Genomic DNA, 17,968 nt, shown 5'->3' on the forward strand with positions numbered 1-17,968 from the left:
TTTCATTCTGGAAATTGGTTTGTGTTTTGTTTTATTCTACGTCTTGATACCTGTTACACCTTGCATATGTATTACTGGTATCTGCATAAAAGATTAGATCCTGTTAAGAGAAAATGACATTTACTAGTAAAATATTTCTTAAAAAAACAAACAAAACCCTGAATTTGTTTGTATTTAGAGGAAACACTCCTGAGTGAAAATACCTGACCAACAACTAGGGGGAGTAAGGAAAACTGAAAAGTCATGTTAGCATATTCTATTTATGTTTGTCTGTTATTTATAGAATAAACATTCCTTATTCTCGCTACAGTGTGTTGTTAAAAATATTTTGACATTCAAAAACAATTCATGGAGAGTTTTTAAGTTTCTTCCTTCAAAATCATTGAGTGATTTTATGCTACCTGCCAGGCATAGATGTGGTACAGAGTAGTCAAAGGTATATATGACGAAGTCCCTGCTTTCAATCTCAAGTTTGATTAAGGTAGAGGATAGAAAGATGAGTAAACAAATAATTACATGGTGAGCACAGTGTAGTAGATACAGTTTGCATAGTGCTGTTTCAGAGAAGGGAGCTGTGAAGAATTCACAAAGAAGTATTAAAGAAGCTTTTGCATGAACTAGCTAGAAGAGAACACTCCATGTAGTAGGAATCACATCTTCAAAGGCATGAAGAAAACCTTCACCTAAGATGGTTATTACTGTTAAAAAAAAAAAAAAGGTTCCTACCAAACCTTTGGTTTTATTTTCTTTATTTTTCCTTTTTTTTAAACCTTTGGTTTTAATTAGTGTAGTTTTGGCACAGTTGCAGGCTTCAGAAGAGGTGAGCACCCTGGTTTTTTTTTTTTTAATTTTTTAGTTTTTATAAACATATAATATATTTTTATCCCCAGGGGATACACACTTCATAGCACTCACCATAGCACATACCCTCCCCAATGTCCATAACCCCACCCCCCGTCTTGTAATCCCCCTCCTCCCAGCAGCCCTCAGTTTGTTTTGTGAGATTAAGAGTCTCTTATGGTTTGTCTCCCTCCCAATCCCATCTTGTTTCATTTATTCTTCTCCTACCCCCTTAACCCCCCATGTTGCATCTCCACTTCCTCATATCAGGGAGATCATAGGATAGTTGTCTTTCTCCGATTGACTTATTTCGCTAAGCATGATACCCTCTAGTTCCATCCACATCGTCGCAAATGGCAAGAGTTCATTTTTGATGGCTGCATAGTATTCCATTGTGTATAAGTACCATATCTTCTTTATCCATTCATCTGTTGATGGACATCTAGGTTCTTTCCATAGTTTGGCTATTGTGGACATTGCAGCACCCTGGTTTTTACAACTCAACTCTTAATTTGAAATTAAAGGAAATGCCACAAGTTAGTAATTCACATCTTGGAGAGAGGGGTATATCTTGTCTTTTAAGAGTAAATCACACCTGCATTTTGAATAATTTGTAGTTCTTTATTAAGATATAGGAACAAGTACATCACACTTTTTTAATCTGAAGGGAATAAATGAAAATTCTTAAAATACCTGATTAGATTAGCTACTATTTGGGAGAACACTATGATTTCAGTCTATTTTCTTATTGCTATTACAAATCTTAATATAAATCATATTTAAAAGATAGGTTGTTTATGTACTAATAGTAATGGAGTAGGATACTCTTAGTATAGAAAGATGAAATACAGAAATTAAAGAAATCTTTATAACTCTATACCATCTCCACCCCTCCTCGCTTCTTTGAGAATTGCTAAAAGAGCACATTTACTGGCTTATATTTTGTTTACATTTCCCCCTTTTTTTTGTTTTTGTTTTTTATTAAGGGTAGGTGAAAAGACTTGTAAGGACCATAGGGGAAAATGAATGTCTGCAAAAGCATATATAATCCATAAATGGGAAAATGGGCTCCTGGAATAAGCAAGACTTAATTATTAATGAAAAGCATCAGTTTGAAAGTTTTTGAAGTCTTAAATCAGGTCATGGATACCAGAATCAATCAATCTCTCTTTTTTCCTTCCTTTTTAAAAAAAATTTTAAGAACACTAGTACAGCACTAGTACAAGAATGAAATAGTCCAACAAGAATGTAAGTTGACATTTTTACAAAGTCCTAATTACTAATAATAGCTTCCCTCTCCATTTTTTAAAAGCTTTTCTTAATATGTATGCTCTAGGTCAGGACTTGACAAGAAACACATTGAGGAATCTTATGAAGCACAGTGACTAATTTCGATATATCTTAATAATTGCAATTTCTTCAAGGATAAGAGAAATGAGCATGGGCATATACATATATTTGTTTTGTGTTTTTTGTTTTCTTCCTAACTCCCTTGTTTTATTGGAAAGAACCAAACCTGTTTCTTCTACTGCTACTCTATCTTCTATCTCTTTCCTTTACTCTATACAGGTGAGTTTATAAAAACAAAAAACGAGACTACTAAATTCTCACTTCTTGGACACAACAGTGTAGAGCTGAAAATGGCTTTATTAGGTATTAATGCCTAACTTCCTGTTTTTATTTTACGTTTCCTGGAAATAGAGCTCCAGTAGAAATAAATATATAAGGTGTACTGTATTTAAACTTTCGTTTATAATTGTTTTATTTACTTTAATGGGGTGGTAATATTCCCTCACTTTTGTCATTTCTCCAACATAAATTTATTTTATACATTATCCTTGTCCCATTTTTTTAATTGTAAATGTAAATTTTCAAATATGTTTTTCATGTAAGCTTACAACTTTTTACTATTGAAAAACTTTTAAAATAGGAGTACCTTTCCAGTGTTACTTATGTAAAACCACATAACCTTTTTTTTTTTTTTTAATTTACTAGGATTGATACTTTGTTTGCTTCATGCTATAGGAATATTAGAGTTAATATGGGGACTTGAGGAATTTGTAAACTATGTTTTGCTTATAATTAGTTCTGAATATTTTGTTCATTTTATATTAAAGAATAATTATAGGATATGAATCTTATTCTAAATTGACGATTTTTCTAATTTTACTCTTGAGTAATTGATACTGATAACTTTTTAGATTTTCCATGAACTGTGAAGAATGGACCTGTTGTACATTGGGTTTTTAATTGGAGGCCATGATTTTAAATCCCAGGCCTTTCCTTGTGTCCAAAAGCATATGGTGCTATATTTAACATCTGGCATTATGTTTCAACCTTAAAATAATTAAATAATAATAATTAAAATAACAAAAGTTTCAACCTTAAAATAATTCTTTTTTTCTTAGTTAGAAGCTAATTATCACACCTGGTAACAGTATTGGAACCACTAAAAATTTAAAGCTTTCATTTCAGGAAATTATATTGTTCTTAGAAGACTGGTTATGTAACTACTCTAAAATAACATATCCTCAAATGGTTGATGGTTAAATAAAGCTCTTTCAAGAATCTTTCATCTCTTTGTACATCCTTTTTTCTTAAATATGTTTGGATATAAATTATTTTCTGTATTAACAAAAATTGAAAAACAGTTTACATATCTGACAAGGTTCAAAACTTGGTATATAACATATATATAATGTGTTTAAAACGAATTAATCACCTTAGAGTTTTGCCTTATTGACCACAGTTACTAAAACTACAATGATATATCAAAAATGAGGTCTTGCCTCTTACACTTTTTTTCTTTTTCATGTTTTAAGCAGTCTGGACCAAAAGGAAAGGTAAGCTTAATATTGATGAAATTAGAGCATGGATATAACAGTAAGATGTCAAGATTATTTTTATGCTTTGAAAAATATCCATTGAATTAGAGTTCATCATAAAGCTTGTAAATTATTTTAGTAAAAGGAAACATTAATGGCATAACGTGATATTTGACTTATGTGGGTAGTGTTTTACCGTAATTTTCAATTTGGTTATATATTTATGGTGATGTGACTGCTTTCCTTCTAGAAGTAGAACATTTTAATGCCTTAGTGATTAGTGGTTTTCATTAATAGCACTAAAATCTTGTTATATTTTACCAATAATATTTTTGTTTTTACACTTTTTACTAGATAGAGTCGAGGAGGAAAATGGAATTAGAATACCTTACACATGGAGTTAAAATTCCAGAAATCAGTGTATTCTATTCTGACCCCAAACAGAATTTATGATCACTGTTTGTTCCCTTTGTGATAACATTGGTAGGCACACGTCCTGTAGCAGATGTGTTGAATGATGTAAATAACAAGGAAACACATTTTTTAAGAGTGCACGTTTCTTTGAGTAGTGAAATGATTATAATTGTTTTAAAGCAAATGTTTGTAAAAATAGCTTCTCTCCTCAGCATATTATGTAGAAGTTTTTGTGCCTGTACATCTTTTTTCTTTTATGAGAATTACAAAAGCTTTTTATGAATCTTGCCACAAAAAATAGGTTAACAATCCTTGTATTAAACCAATACTTACAGTGTCATTGGTGAAGGTCAAAAGAAGGGAAGTAAGTTCTCTAAGTTTGTTTAATTATATAATTTTAACTCCATAATTTTTATAAAGGTGTAGAGAAATCAAAGAGGACAGTTTGCAGTGTTTTATAAAATGCTATATATTCCACCTTCCTTAAGGTTCTTTAAGGTTTGGAAATATAAAGGTGGTCCTGTTAGCAAAATTTTTAGGTTTATTTTATAATTCTGAAATACTTCACAGTTCTTACATGTTTTTAGGTGAATGGGTTGTGCAGATTATTTACTGTCTGCTGGGAAAGAAAAATTATTTTCCCATTGTGTCTATTTTTCTCTTTGAATAAAGCATTATTTTCTGTCAGGTGTAGGTGACATCTTTTTGACTCATAAGTGACTAAATACATGTTTCTTGGAAGACCATTAATAAGATTTTTAAAATAAAATTAACGAAGAATGTACATTAAATAACTCTTTATACAGTCAACTCAAAATAGCCTCTTGTTTTATATAAATACTTTCCCTGTATGCTATACCAGATAAAATGTATTCTCATATTCTGATATTCTCAAATTAATGTTAAGATCTTAGATTATTTGGTTTTTCACAATAGCCTTGGAGGATTTGATTTTTTGCACGTTTTGACTTACACATGTTTCTGTAGTGGAAATTTGTTTATTGATACATTCGGACAAATATTTCATGACTTTATGTGCCAGGCACTATTCTAGGAGCAGACAGAAATCCCTACCTTCTTGGAGCTTACATTCTTACTGGAATAATACTGGAATAGGAGTCAAAAGATGTGGAATTGAGTAATCAACAATTCCTGTAGGCACATAACTTACTGTAAATGGGGATGATAATATTTGTCCAATTTTAAAGATTTGTAGGAACAAGTGAGATAGTTATGTGAAACTGACTTTTATACTGTGAAATTTGAAATTTCTGTAATAGTAACAGATCTTGAAATCTTTCAGTCTTTTATATTAAGCTTACTGTCAGGGACTAGATATGAAGCTGTTTATAAAATACGTTATAGTGAATGTACCTGGGTGCTTTATTCAGCTGTATAGTTATCTTTAGGTTGAATTTAGCCCATTAATCCTTTGGATCCTTGCATAAAATAATTTTGTGTTTATCTTTGTTGGACATAGATTAGGTGAAAAGATCTTTTGCATCAATACATTTTTTACTTTGTGACTTCTTTTCACATAACCCTTTTTGTTTCCTTCTTGTGAACACTAAGTCACATCTTTTTTCTCATCTTTATGGAGAAGATCGTTTATCTTTATCCTTCAACACATGAGAGACTATAAACCTCTGAACTAAATGATTTATTTACAAGAGAATGGTTTATCTAATAAACAAAAACTAGGTAGTTGTGGAAGATTAATCTTTTCCAGGTTTTTTCCTACATGTACACTGGGCACAATGGAGTTTAAAACCACACTGGAATAAATAATAAATAGCAATATTAAGATCTAGAGCTTGCAAAATTAAAAAAATTGCCACCATTTTTGTTGTTGTTGTAGGTGACTTTGTCAATTTGAATGACTCAAATTCTTCTCTGACTCCTAGACAGATTGGTTGTGAATACAGTGTACGTGGTAGTACCAGCAATCTGGAATATTTAAACTGGTATTAGAGCTGTTCTTTTTTTCCTGTGTAGATAAACAATTCATTGACCCATTGTGAAACTGAAGCACACAGTGATTTTCAAATTTAAAAATTTTGAAAAGCATGTGTGTATTGTAGGGAATTTTGAAACAATAATAAAGTACAAAGATGAATAGAATACAATGAAAGAAAATATATGAAATACTAGAAATGTTTACATAATGGGTGTGTTTGAAAAGACGAGTATAGAGATTTTATAATTTTCTAGAAGCTCTCAAAATAGAAAATTACATTATTAGGATACCAGTGCATTTCTTTCCAATATTTTTTTTCATACTTTTTAATATACCCAGCACACATGGAATCATAATAAAAATACAGCTGCATATTTTGATTTTGCTTAACATTTTGTCCTAAGTTTTTTCACTGTCATTAAGTTGACTTCTAAAAATGATTTTTAATGAATGCATAGTAGGTTGTCTTGCAGATATACATAATTTATTTACCCATTAGCTCATTATTGTTATATGTGATACATTCATGAACAACTTTGTGTATAAATTTCTAAATGAATCTCTTAAATCTCTGGTAAAGGATTATTTAGATTAGGTCACAAATGTTTTTAATACTCCAGAAGTACTGCTGAGTTGTTTTACAGAGAGGTGGTACCAATTTATAGTAACATTATAAATTGCTGTCTGAAGATAATTTGAAAATAAAATTATATTCATATAATACTGTCTTCTTTGGAATTAGAGTGATCTAAAACCTTAGAAATAATAAAGTTGAGCAGTAGGATGATAGACTACAAGACTAATAGTGTTAATTGTTTCCTTCATGTATCTCTGATCAGTTGGCTGTATAGCGAGAGACTAAAATTTTATTCACAGCAGCAACTAAAATTAAATACCCAGTAATAAAGTTAATAATTTATAAATCCTTTATAAGTGTATCTAAGACTTTGAGGCCTATGTTATGTTTCTGGTTGGTAGTTACCAGTGCTCCTTAAAGTAAATTTAGTGGAATTTTAATCAAAATTTCAGTGACTGTTGTTATTGTAAATTTGACCAATCAAACCTAAAGTTTATTTAGCAGAGTACAGCCATATTTGAGAACAGCAATAGACTTTTTTTTAAAAGAAGAATAAATAGAGGATGAGAAGAATAACTTGTCTTGCCACATAAAACATAGTGTAAAAAAAACAGTGATTGAATATGGAAACCTTAGAAAAAGACCAGGAAGAGTAAACAAACTAGAGAGTCCTAGTATTTCCTATTTCCAACCAAGATGTCCAGTCAGTAAATACAAAAAAAGTTTGCGGTGTCTTTAAATGACTGAATTATGATCTTTGTACCTTGGCCAAAAAATGAGTATTTTAAATTTCTGCATGATGGGGAGTAGTGGTTCAATTTTTGATTACAATACCATCTTTTTACAGCAATGTTTATACAGTTATTTGACCTGATAAATGCACTTTTATTTAGATATACACATTTATTCATTCCAAGTATTTTTCAAGTGCTTGCTATAGTCTGAGCATAAGGGTACAGTGGTGAACAAAACAGACAAGATCCTGCACTCCTGTGGCTTACATTTTGATGGGCAAAGACTGATAATGAACAAGTAAGACATGGAATAATAGGTTCTTTTAAAAAAAAACAGATTTTACTTTTTTATTAGAGTGAGTGAGCAAGCATGAGCACAGGGGGAGAGGCGGGAGAAAAAGGGAGAAGCAGACTCCCTGCTGAGTAGGGATTGGTGAAAGAGTCAGTCCCAGGCCCCTGGGATCATGACCTGAGCCAAAGACAGTTGCTTAACTGACTGAGCCACCCAGGCACCCTGAAATAATAAGTTCTATGTAAAGAAGCACAATTGGGTGATGTTATAGAGAGTGTCAGTATGGTTTCTTTAGATTGCATTTCAGAGAAACTTAATTTTTTTTTTTTTTTAAAGATTTTGTTTATTGGGGCACCACGGTGGCTTAGTTAAGTGTCTGCCTTCAGTTCTGGTCATGATTTCAGGGTCTTGGGATTGAGCCCCACATTGGGATCCCTGCTTGCTGGGGAGTCTGCTTCTCCCTCTCTCTCTGCCTGTTGCTCTGCCTGCTTGTATACTCTTTCTCTGTCAAATAAATAAGTAAATCTTAAAAAAAAAAAATATTTACCTATTTGACTGCAAGCAGAGAGAGAAGCAGGCTCCTTTCATCACCTTCCACAAAAAGAGATTATGATGTTATGTACAGAGGAGATCCCAACCTGTGATCATGATGTCCCATAGAGTAAAGAGCCCCAAGGAAAGGTGCCAGCTTTTACCTAGATCCTGGAATACAACAAAAATGTTGAGTCTTTTAAGAAGAGCTAGTTGGTTGCCATGTTCAGGTTTAGGCACAATAGGAGAGAGAGAATAGTACTGAGGGCATGGAAACCCTCATAAGCTCTTGAATCCCAGAGTCTAGAAAAGTTTAGGTGACAGGCAACATCAGCTACTCCTTTTCCTTTAGAATGGGATTGAGAGGAGTATAAAGAATATGTTCGCTTGTTACAATAGATTTTCTCCAAGAGGAGGTAGTGTTATTAGAAACCAGGTACTCAAAAAACAAAAGAATACTTGCCTCAAAAGCCCATATACTAAAATTTTAACATTACAGAGAAGATTTTCATGGACCTTGTGTAAGGATTACAGGTAGATTATGAAGCATTCTATATTTCTGTAAATATTGCACTATATGTATTTTACCAGAATAAAGAAAAAATGATGTCACATCCAGGGGACACAGGAACCAACTGAAAGGATTCCCAAAGTCCAAAACTAAGATAGTTGGTGAAATTCAAATAAAGTTTGGGATTTACTTAATAGTAGTGTACCATTGTTGGGTTTTTTTTGTTTGTTTTTGACATTTGTGTGATGATGAAGGCGCTAACATTAGGAGAAACTGGATGAGGGATATAATTCTCAATTGTCTTTTCAAATCTTCTGGATATGTAAAATTATTACAAAATTAAGCTTATTTAAAAGAAAACTTTCAGGCTGAGGGCTCTCTAGCCCTTAATATGCAGAGCATTTTGAGGTTATTTGAAGAATTCTGCACAGGAGGAGGAAAGCTTTTCAATTGTTTTATGCTGCTTACAAAGTGTTGGGTCCTTGAGGTGAGGGTTTTTTTGTTTGCTTTTGTTTTTGTTTCAACTTCTACACAAAACACAAACCCTTAAAGCAAAAAAAATCCCCACCTTGTAGATAACATGACAGGGAAGTTTCTGTGCTGCTTGCTTAAAAGTGAGAAAAATACCCACTGAGAAATCCTAGGTTTGAACTATTTGGAGTTTGAAATTTTTGTATCTGTAGAGTGATGAAGCCCTCAACCCAAGAAATTAACATAAAACTTGATTTTTGATAACCTAACAATTTTTTAAAAATAATCTATTTTAAAGAATACAAGATAGTTTATGGCTGGAAAGTTTTCAAAAATTTTCTTACCAGTAATACTTTCATCCTGAAATTCTTGTATTTGTGTATTAAATTTGAAGGTATACTTTTATTTCTGTAATTTATTCATTACAAAGAAAAATTAAGTTTCCTTGTTTATATAGGGAAATATTCATTATGTTGTGGCCATAAGACCTGGAAATGTTGGCCAATATACAGAATAGTTTATTAACCTTTCATTATAATATGTGGTAGTCAAGGTTATTATATGATACATTCCCTGTGGTGATTGTTCCCCATTAGCAAGGCATGGTTTAGGGCACTGTCAGATAGCAAAGAATACAGTGCATTTAATGCAGCATTTTCACCAGTCCATGCATGTGTATGATTGGTTGTGTCAGGTGATTTATGTCAGGTATTAGTGAATAAACCTGTATTTATAGCATACCCCAGAATAAGTAATCAAGTAGGTTCAAACTAAAAAAAACCAAAATACTGGTATTTTCAGATTTTGTGCCCGTTTTCTGTCAAATAATTATTTTCTGTATTGATAATCCTTAGTATTTAAGAATGTATGCTATTTGTATTAGCCACTATTTTAAAAATAAAGAGCTTTTGGAGTTGACCATGCTAGTATCATCATATTTTGCTTTGAATTCATTGCCTCTGTTGCATTTTAAAGTTGGTATCTTTATTTTCCAAACTGAAGAGTTATAAAAATTAGAGATTAAAAAGCCAATTGTTTGAGTTAAAGATAAGACTATATTATATCCTCTTAGTGTGAAAGTATATGAAATACAAAAACATGAGTTTTATTTTAAGTTTAGTATAATTAGCTGAATACCTACCTCCTTCATAAGTGCTAGTACTACTACTATCTCAAAGCAAATTCTCATCCTTAAAACTCATATCTTCATGAATCTTAAAATTCTGTCAGAGTAGAAATTGCCCAGTTGTACAAATAATGCTGCTCAATAATCATGAAAATTCTATTACTCATAGTATTGAGGCAGTTTGCCAGCTTTCAGATTCTGTCATTGCTATTTAATAGTTATGTGAGCATAGGCAAGTTAACTAACTGTATTGTACCTCAGTCTCATCTATAAAGTGCTAATAATAATAATATAATTTATAAGGTAATTTTGAGGATTAAAGTACTTAATAGATATAAAGCCCTTAGAACAGTACCTGGCACATGATGCTCACGAACTGCTAACTGCTATTACAGATACACTACTATCAGTACTCTTGCTATTTTCTCCTTATGTCATTCTATTTTGTTTTTAATTTAGATGTTTTAACTTTTACAACATAAGAGTATGAAATCTTGCAGGAAAAATTTCTTTAGGATTTTTGTTTACTTATATGCTCTGATTGGTATTGATCACTAGGGTGAATGAATTTATAAATAATAGTGTAGCCTCTTATTTTTAATTCTCTAGCTAAGTAAAATGGGAGTATTTTAAGAAATTTTTTATTTAGGGTGGATAAGTAGCTATTATAGCTTCATGATCTGTTGCACTTTTTATAAATCTTTAATAGTTTTATCACATAACTAGCTATAGTTTTTTTTTAATTTACCCCCAAATTAGTGTATATTTGGACTTATGTACTGTTTTAGAATCTTTATTTACTAAGGATTATTTTCAAAATCCTGAAAATTGTATATGAAGTCTGACAATATAATTTACTGTATTTTTTAAGGTATAATTACATCTCCATAAGGTATTCATAGTGTAAGACTAAAATACTTGTTCCAGAATTGCTGGTTTTGTACATAACATTTTTTATACTGATTTTGAAATTTTCCTCAAGACTAGTATTTTAATCACCATTTATTCCCTTTAGTCACTGATTTTATTTTTAATTCACTGTTTTTAAACAGCTATAAGCATTTACAGTAAAATTGGGCAAATTGGGTATGATTAAGCTGATTTTTTAATTCAGAAAACATGTGACAATGAAGTATTACATGTTCTTTTTTTAATGTGGTTTTTATAAATTGATTATGAAGGTAGTTCCAAAAGAAAACTAAAGTTTTGTGCACCATATAGCTTTGGTGACTACTTTGAAAGGACAATAATTTGGATTTTCTTAGTATTAACTATTTATTTGAAAGTCTGCTTGCTATGGGCTTTGACAGATTAAGACTAAATAAAATGTAGTCACTGTTCTTAGGGACCTTACAGTGTATTAAGCTTTACTATATTTGTATTATATAGTTTTATTATTTTATAGTATCACTTTTTTTATATGGCAAAGAAGTTATGGTTTGCCTTTAGTAAACATATTGTAAGTATTCCCTCAGCCTTTTTGTTTTGAAAATATTTTTTCTATTAAATCTCTAAATTTCCTTTTTTAGGAAAGAATACCCTCCTCATGTCCAAAAATTTGAAAATAATTCTGTAAGGTTGAGTCGGCCTCAAGGTGTTGGTAAGTGTACAGTTTTAGTTGTTAATACCTGTGAAGGGTTTTGAATAGTTGTATGAAAGGTAAAAGAGACACACACTTGTTTTAGAATATTCCCAAGTATATAGCTATATGTAGAAAAGCCTTTCTTATAACTGATATGAAATCTTACTTTATTGTGACCTAAAATTATCAGGGAATAGTTGCACAATGAGATTACAGTGTGAATCTTTTTTTAAATTAGCATTTTCAATAAATTCAGGGTCCACATATTTACTATAGATGGGTTATAATAGCTTCAAAATTGTTTTATTGAACTGTATTGTAATCTTGTATGATATAGTTTTAAATGGTTATGATCCTAAAATTTAGAATATATTAGGCAACGACTGAATTAAAAAGAGACCATACCTGATAAATTTTGTTAATAACATAAGTTGGAAAATAGTTGTGCATAGAAATTATTATTTTCACTGAAATAATCTTTTAATATACTCATACTAGTAAAAAAATAAAGGCAAATAATATTTATGGAAAATATGTCACATCAAATTGATTTTTATTAACTAGAATAGTGATTCTTAATCTGTGTGTCTTGTTTGTTCCAGGCCTTTTCTTGCTTAAACTGTAGCACTGTTGGTTCATTTAGAAAATCTAATAATTTAAACTGGGTTTAATTAACTAATAATTTAAGCTGGGTTTTCCTGGTAGCTAGGAGTTTTTGTTTTTTGTTTTATAAACATATAATGTATTTTTATCCCCAGGGATATAGGTCTGTAAATCACCAGGTTTACACACTTCACAGCACTCACCATAGCACATACCCTCCCCAATGTCCATAACCCCACTCCTCTCTCTCGACCCCCCTCCCTCCAGCAACCCTCAGTTTATTTTGTGAGATTAAGAGTCACTTACGGTTTGTCTCCCTTCCGATCCCATCTTGTTTGATTTATTCTTTTCCTACCCCCCCCCCAAGCCCCCCATGTTGCATCTCCACTTCCTCATAACAGGGAGATCTTATGATAGTTGTCTTTCTCCAACTGACTTATTTCACTAAGCATAATACCCTCTAGTTCCATCCACACTATCACAAATGGCAAGATTTCATTTTTTGGTGGCTGCATAGTACTCCATTATATATATACCACATCTTCTTGAACCATTCATCTGTTGATGGACATCTAGGTTCTTTCAATAGTTTGCTATTGTTGACATTGCTGCTATAAACATTCAGGTGCACATTCCCCTTCGGATCACTGCGTTTGTATCTTTAGGGTAAATACCCAGTAGTGCAGTAGCTCTATTTTCAACTTTTTGAGGAACCTCCATGCTGCTTTCCAGAGTGGTTGCACCACCTTGCATTCCCACCAACAGGTTCCCCTCTCTAGGAGTTTCTTTTTTAAAGCACCTATATTCTTTGCTACTCTGAGGGGAAATCAAATCGTATATTGAACGTATCCCTATTTTAGGATAAGAATATTCCAAACTTCATCCTTTCTTAATAACTTTGCAGTTATGAATATGAATTATTGCACTTGGCACTACATGGTTATGCTCATTAAGTTTGTTAATAGTGACTACCCACTTCAACACTCATTCTGTTATATCTTAAATCCTTTTTGAACTCTACTGGATGCTGAGTCAAACGCTTTATGTTCATTATTTACTTTTACTCTAACTCATTATCCAAGATCCTTTAAGCTTAATTTAACTTTACCTCCATTTTGTACAGAGGAAACAGAAGCACAGCGGGATTACACAACTTGCTCACAGACATGGAGCTGGTATTGCAATGTAGGTCTATTTGATACCAAAGCCCATGCTCGTTACCACTGTGCTTTACTGTTTTCTTGCTAGACCGGAAAGAGAGTTATTTTTAATCCTCAGAGAAGAACTGCACAATAGATATTATCATTCTCATTGCACAAAAGCATTTTGGTGATAAAAGTGATTTGGCCCATTCTTACAGTTTTAGAGACCAGTTGGCCCAGGTTTGTTACTAATAATTTTTAAAACTTACTTGATGACATTCTTTAGGTGAGAATAATCTTTAGATTTTTTTAAATTTTGAGAGAATTTTTTTTTAAGATTTTATTTATTTATTTGACAGACAGAGATCACAAGTAGACAGAGAGGCAGGCAGAGAGAGAGGATGAAGCAGGCTCCCTGCTGAGCAGAGAGCCTGATGCAGAGCTTGATCCCCGGACCCTGAGATCATGACCTGAGCCGAAGGCAGCAGCTTAACCCACTGAGCCACCCAGCCACCCCAATTTTGAGATAATTTTTGACTTAGAGAAAAAATTGTAGAAATGGTATGGAAGACCATTTTTAGTATACCCATTTACCCATTTACCCTTTACTTATTACACTTCCCCTATTGTAACATCTTACGTCACAGTAGTACATTTATCAAACGTAAGAAATTGGCATTTGGTATAACATTCTTAACTGAGCTATTTCACCAGTTTTTCACTAATATTTTCTCTCTAAAATCCAGTTTGGGATCTCATAGTACATTATTTGTCATGTCTCTTAAGTTTCTCTGACAGTTTTGAAGAACAATGATCAATTACTTTGTAGAATGCCTCTCAATTTTAGTTTATATGATGGTGTCTTATGATTAGACTGAGGCTACGTGTTTTGGCAAGACTTCTACAAAAGTGATATGTCTTTAAAACACATCATATCAAGGGTGATGTTGATGTCTGTTTATGTTAACTACCATCTCTTGGAGTTAGGTTTCTGCTGGGTTTCTCACTATAAAAGAAAAATTTTTTTTCTTTGTATTTAATAAAGTTACCTTGAGTGAAGATACTCTAAAACTACACAACTACCCTGTTTTTCCTTAAGCTTTCACCCACTCACTTTAGCATCCATTGGTGGATCTTGCTGGTAACTGTTATTACTTGGTATTTATCTGATGGTGATTTTCTTGTTTTCTTAATTTCTTTTACATTTATTAATGGGAATGCTCATGTAGGGAAAAGCTATACCTCCTCTCTTACTTGTTTATTTATACCTTCCATCTCAGATAATATATTTAACTGTATTTAACTCATAAACATTGTAGCTTTTGTGTCAGGAAGGGTACATGTATATTTGAGTATAGGTGAATAACAGTGCTATAATAATACTGCATATATTGTTGCATAAAGATTGTATTTTATTTTAGGATTTCCTTTGGAGATGGTTTTTAAAACATTGACAGTTCAAACTCAGGATTAGTAGTTGCTGCATAGCACCTAGAATAATTTTCTCCTAAAAAGAAATCACTGTCTTTTTATAGTTCCTAACATCTAAGGTGATATTCTCAATTACTTATTTTTCCCCTTTATTTTGCATTTAAGAGACACTTTCAATATGAATTTTGACAAGTATAGTCATACGTCAGCACTCGGTAGCATTGATAAGCAGCTCTCTGGGATAAAATTGAAGCTTGTAAACTATTAAGTATAATTTTTGGTCAGAACTACATATTCTGTTGCTTCATTTGTTTGGTGTTCTTTTTGCATTTTTTCTAAATATAAAGACTGACAATAACTATATAACTATAAATTAAGATTTTTCTTCTTTTCTGCTACTGTTCTTTGTATCCACGTCACAGAGAATGGATCGATGTTGAACATTTAATTATATTCTTATCGTAAATACATTATGATTACAACTTTAATCACCTGATTTATACTATTTAATCCATGTGCAAAAGAAAAATATACCTTTATTCTTAACCAATCTGTATATATTTCATTAGCATTTTAATATATAACTTCCCAAGTTTTTTCTGTGCATATCCATTTTTTTTAAGCATTCATGCTATATATATATATATATATATATATATATATATACTGTTCTATAACTTGCCTTTTGACTTTGTTGTGATATTAAATCTGGTTTCTATACTCTTATTAAAAGATATGGGGCACCTGGGTGGCTAGTGGGTAAAGGCCTCTGCCTTCAGCTCAGGTCATGATTCCAGGGTCCTGGGATTGAGCCCCGCATTGGGCTCTCTGCTTGGTGGGGAGCCTGCTTCCTCCTCTCTCTCTGCCTGCCTCTCTGCCTACTTGTGATCTCCGTCTGTCAAATAAATAAATAAAATCTTAAAAAAAAAAGATAATGGAATATCGGGGTACCTGGGTGGCTCAGTGGGTTGAGTGTCTGCCTTTGGCTCAGGTTATGGTCTCAGGGTCCTGGGATTGAGTCCCACCATCGAGCTCTCTGCTCATCGGGGAGACTGCTTCCCCTCTCTCCCTGCCTGCCTCTCTGCCTCCTTGTGATCTCTCTCTGTCTGTCAAGTAAGTAAATAAAATCTTTAAAATAAAATTTTAAAAAGATATTAGATATCAGAGGAAAACCAGCATTGGAAACAAAATCAAAAGAAGTTTAAGAATCAAATGGATGAGTTTACTTTAGAGGGACTTGTTTACAAGTTAATGTATCCAAGTCTCTGTAATTATTTTTTAATGAATAGTGACCATTGTACTTACATACCATAATGTAGGTTGTTTTCAATGGTTTGATAGTATATATTATGAATAATAATCTAGGATATATATCTTGTGTATTGGATCTATTATTTCCTTAGATTAAATCCCTAGAGAATGGGATTTAATAATAATAAAGTTATATAGTAATAAAGTTATAGGGACATAGTTTATAAGATTTATGATACGTTACTGCCAGATGGCCTTTTTTAAAAGGGTGTGTCAGCTTCCAACAAACAGCATTTGAGTATGTCTGGTTTTTCATTGTCTTCCAGCAGCATTAGCTATTATCATTTAGGCATTGCTAGTCTGATAGGGAAATAGTATTTGTTTTTCCACATTTCCTTCATTATTGGTGAGGCATTACAATGGCCATTTGAATTTCTTCTTTTTTTCCATGTCTGTCTATTGTGGCTTTGCCTGTTTATCACTTATTTAGCATAGCCACAAGTGATTTTTTTCTTTAAGGAGGCTGTAACAAGAACATAATACATGACTAGTTTTATTTTACATTGAAAATCAATCATGGTGGCTGCTATTTGATGGAGAAAACTAACTGTTCTGGTTTGTCTTTATCTTTTGAAAGACTATAAAAATAATTTAAAAGCAAATATGTAGGAGCACCTGGGTGGCTCAGTCAGTTAAGCGTCATGATCCCAGGGTCCTGGGATTGAGCTCCACATTGGGCTCCTTGCTCCATGGAAAGCCTGTTTCTCCCTCTGCCTTTTGCTCCCTTTGCTTGTGCTCTGTCTCTCTCTTTCTGTCAAATAAATAAATAAAATCTTTTTTAAAAATCAGCAAATGTATAACGAGAATAAAGATAGTTGTTTTGTATTCTATTACTATCCTTGGGGTTTATATTTTCCAGCGTATTAGTAATATCACAACTAATTGTCAAACAAGAAAGTTAAGGACCTTCCTTGCCCTACTCTACCTCCAGCTTCTGTTATTAAAATTTTCAAACATCAGAAAAGTTGAAAGACTTTTATGGTAAATACACATGTTTCTACCACATAGATTCTACAATTAACACTTTTCTGTGGTTGCCTTATTACATTTATTTGTATATGAATTTATCTTTTTATGCATTTTAGAGTAAACTGCAGTTGAGTAAATTGCAGACACCAGTACACTTTACTACTAAACACTTCAGGTATATCATTATTTACAGTTCAAGATGTGTTCATAGTTTTCTTCTTTGAAATAAAAATTTTATATACAGTGAAATGCACAGATCTTAAGTATACAGTTTAATAAATTTTAACAAGTACACAAACCTTTCTAACTCAAATCCCTGTAAGTACACAATAAGATAGTATCATCACCTCAGAAAGTTCTTTCATCTTCCTTCCCAGTTAGTCTTCATTCCTGCCCTGTCAAAGGTAGTCATTGTTCTGATTTTTCCCTGCATAGACTAATTTTTACCTATTCTAGAACTTCATATAACTGGAATAATACATTATGAACTCTTTTATGTAAGACTTTTTTCATTCAGGATAATTTTGGAGGGATTGAACTGTGTTTTTGCATGCATTTGTAGTTTGTTCGTTTTTAGTATTCCATTATACAAATGTACCAATTTGTTTATTCATTCTCCTGATATTAGACCCCTGGGTTGTTTCCAGTTTTT

At 32.2% G+C, this 17,968-nt stretch overlaps 1 protein-coding gene and 1 pseudogene across 7 annotated transcripts in view; both read left to right on the top strand.

Moving 5' to 3' along the window:
- SENP6 (SUMO specific peptidase 6) overlaps window positions 1-17,968 on the top strand; it is a 124,672-nt gene that overhangs the window by 43,641 nt on the left and 63,063 nt on the right. For 4 of the 7 annotated variants that reach the window (XM_059400945.1, XM_059400948.1, XM_059400951.1 and 1 more), the window contains 2 exons: window positions 3,663-3,683; window positions 11,808-11,878. In XM_059400945.1, the coding sequence (XP_059256928.1) occupies window positions 3,663-3,683; window positions 11,808-11,878 (92 nt within the window). The remainder of the gene's footprint in view (window positions 1-3,662; window positions 3,684-11,807; window positions 11,879-17,968) is intronic. The other 3 variants (XM_059400947.1, XM_059400949.1, XM_059400946.1) reach the window with 2 other exon arrangements.
- LOC132018869 (U6 spliceosomal RNA) lies at window positions 8,631-8,731 on the top strand (annotated as a pseudogene).

The sequence above is a fragment of the Mustela nigripes genome, chromosome 5, assembly GCF_022355385.1.
Source record: "Mustela nigripes isolate SB6536 chromosome 5, MUSNIG.SB6536, whole genome shotgun sequence".
NCBI classification, from domain to species: Eukaryota; Metazoa; Chordata; class Mammalia; order Carnivora; family Mustelidae; genus Mustela; species Mustela nigripes.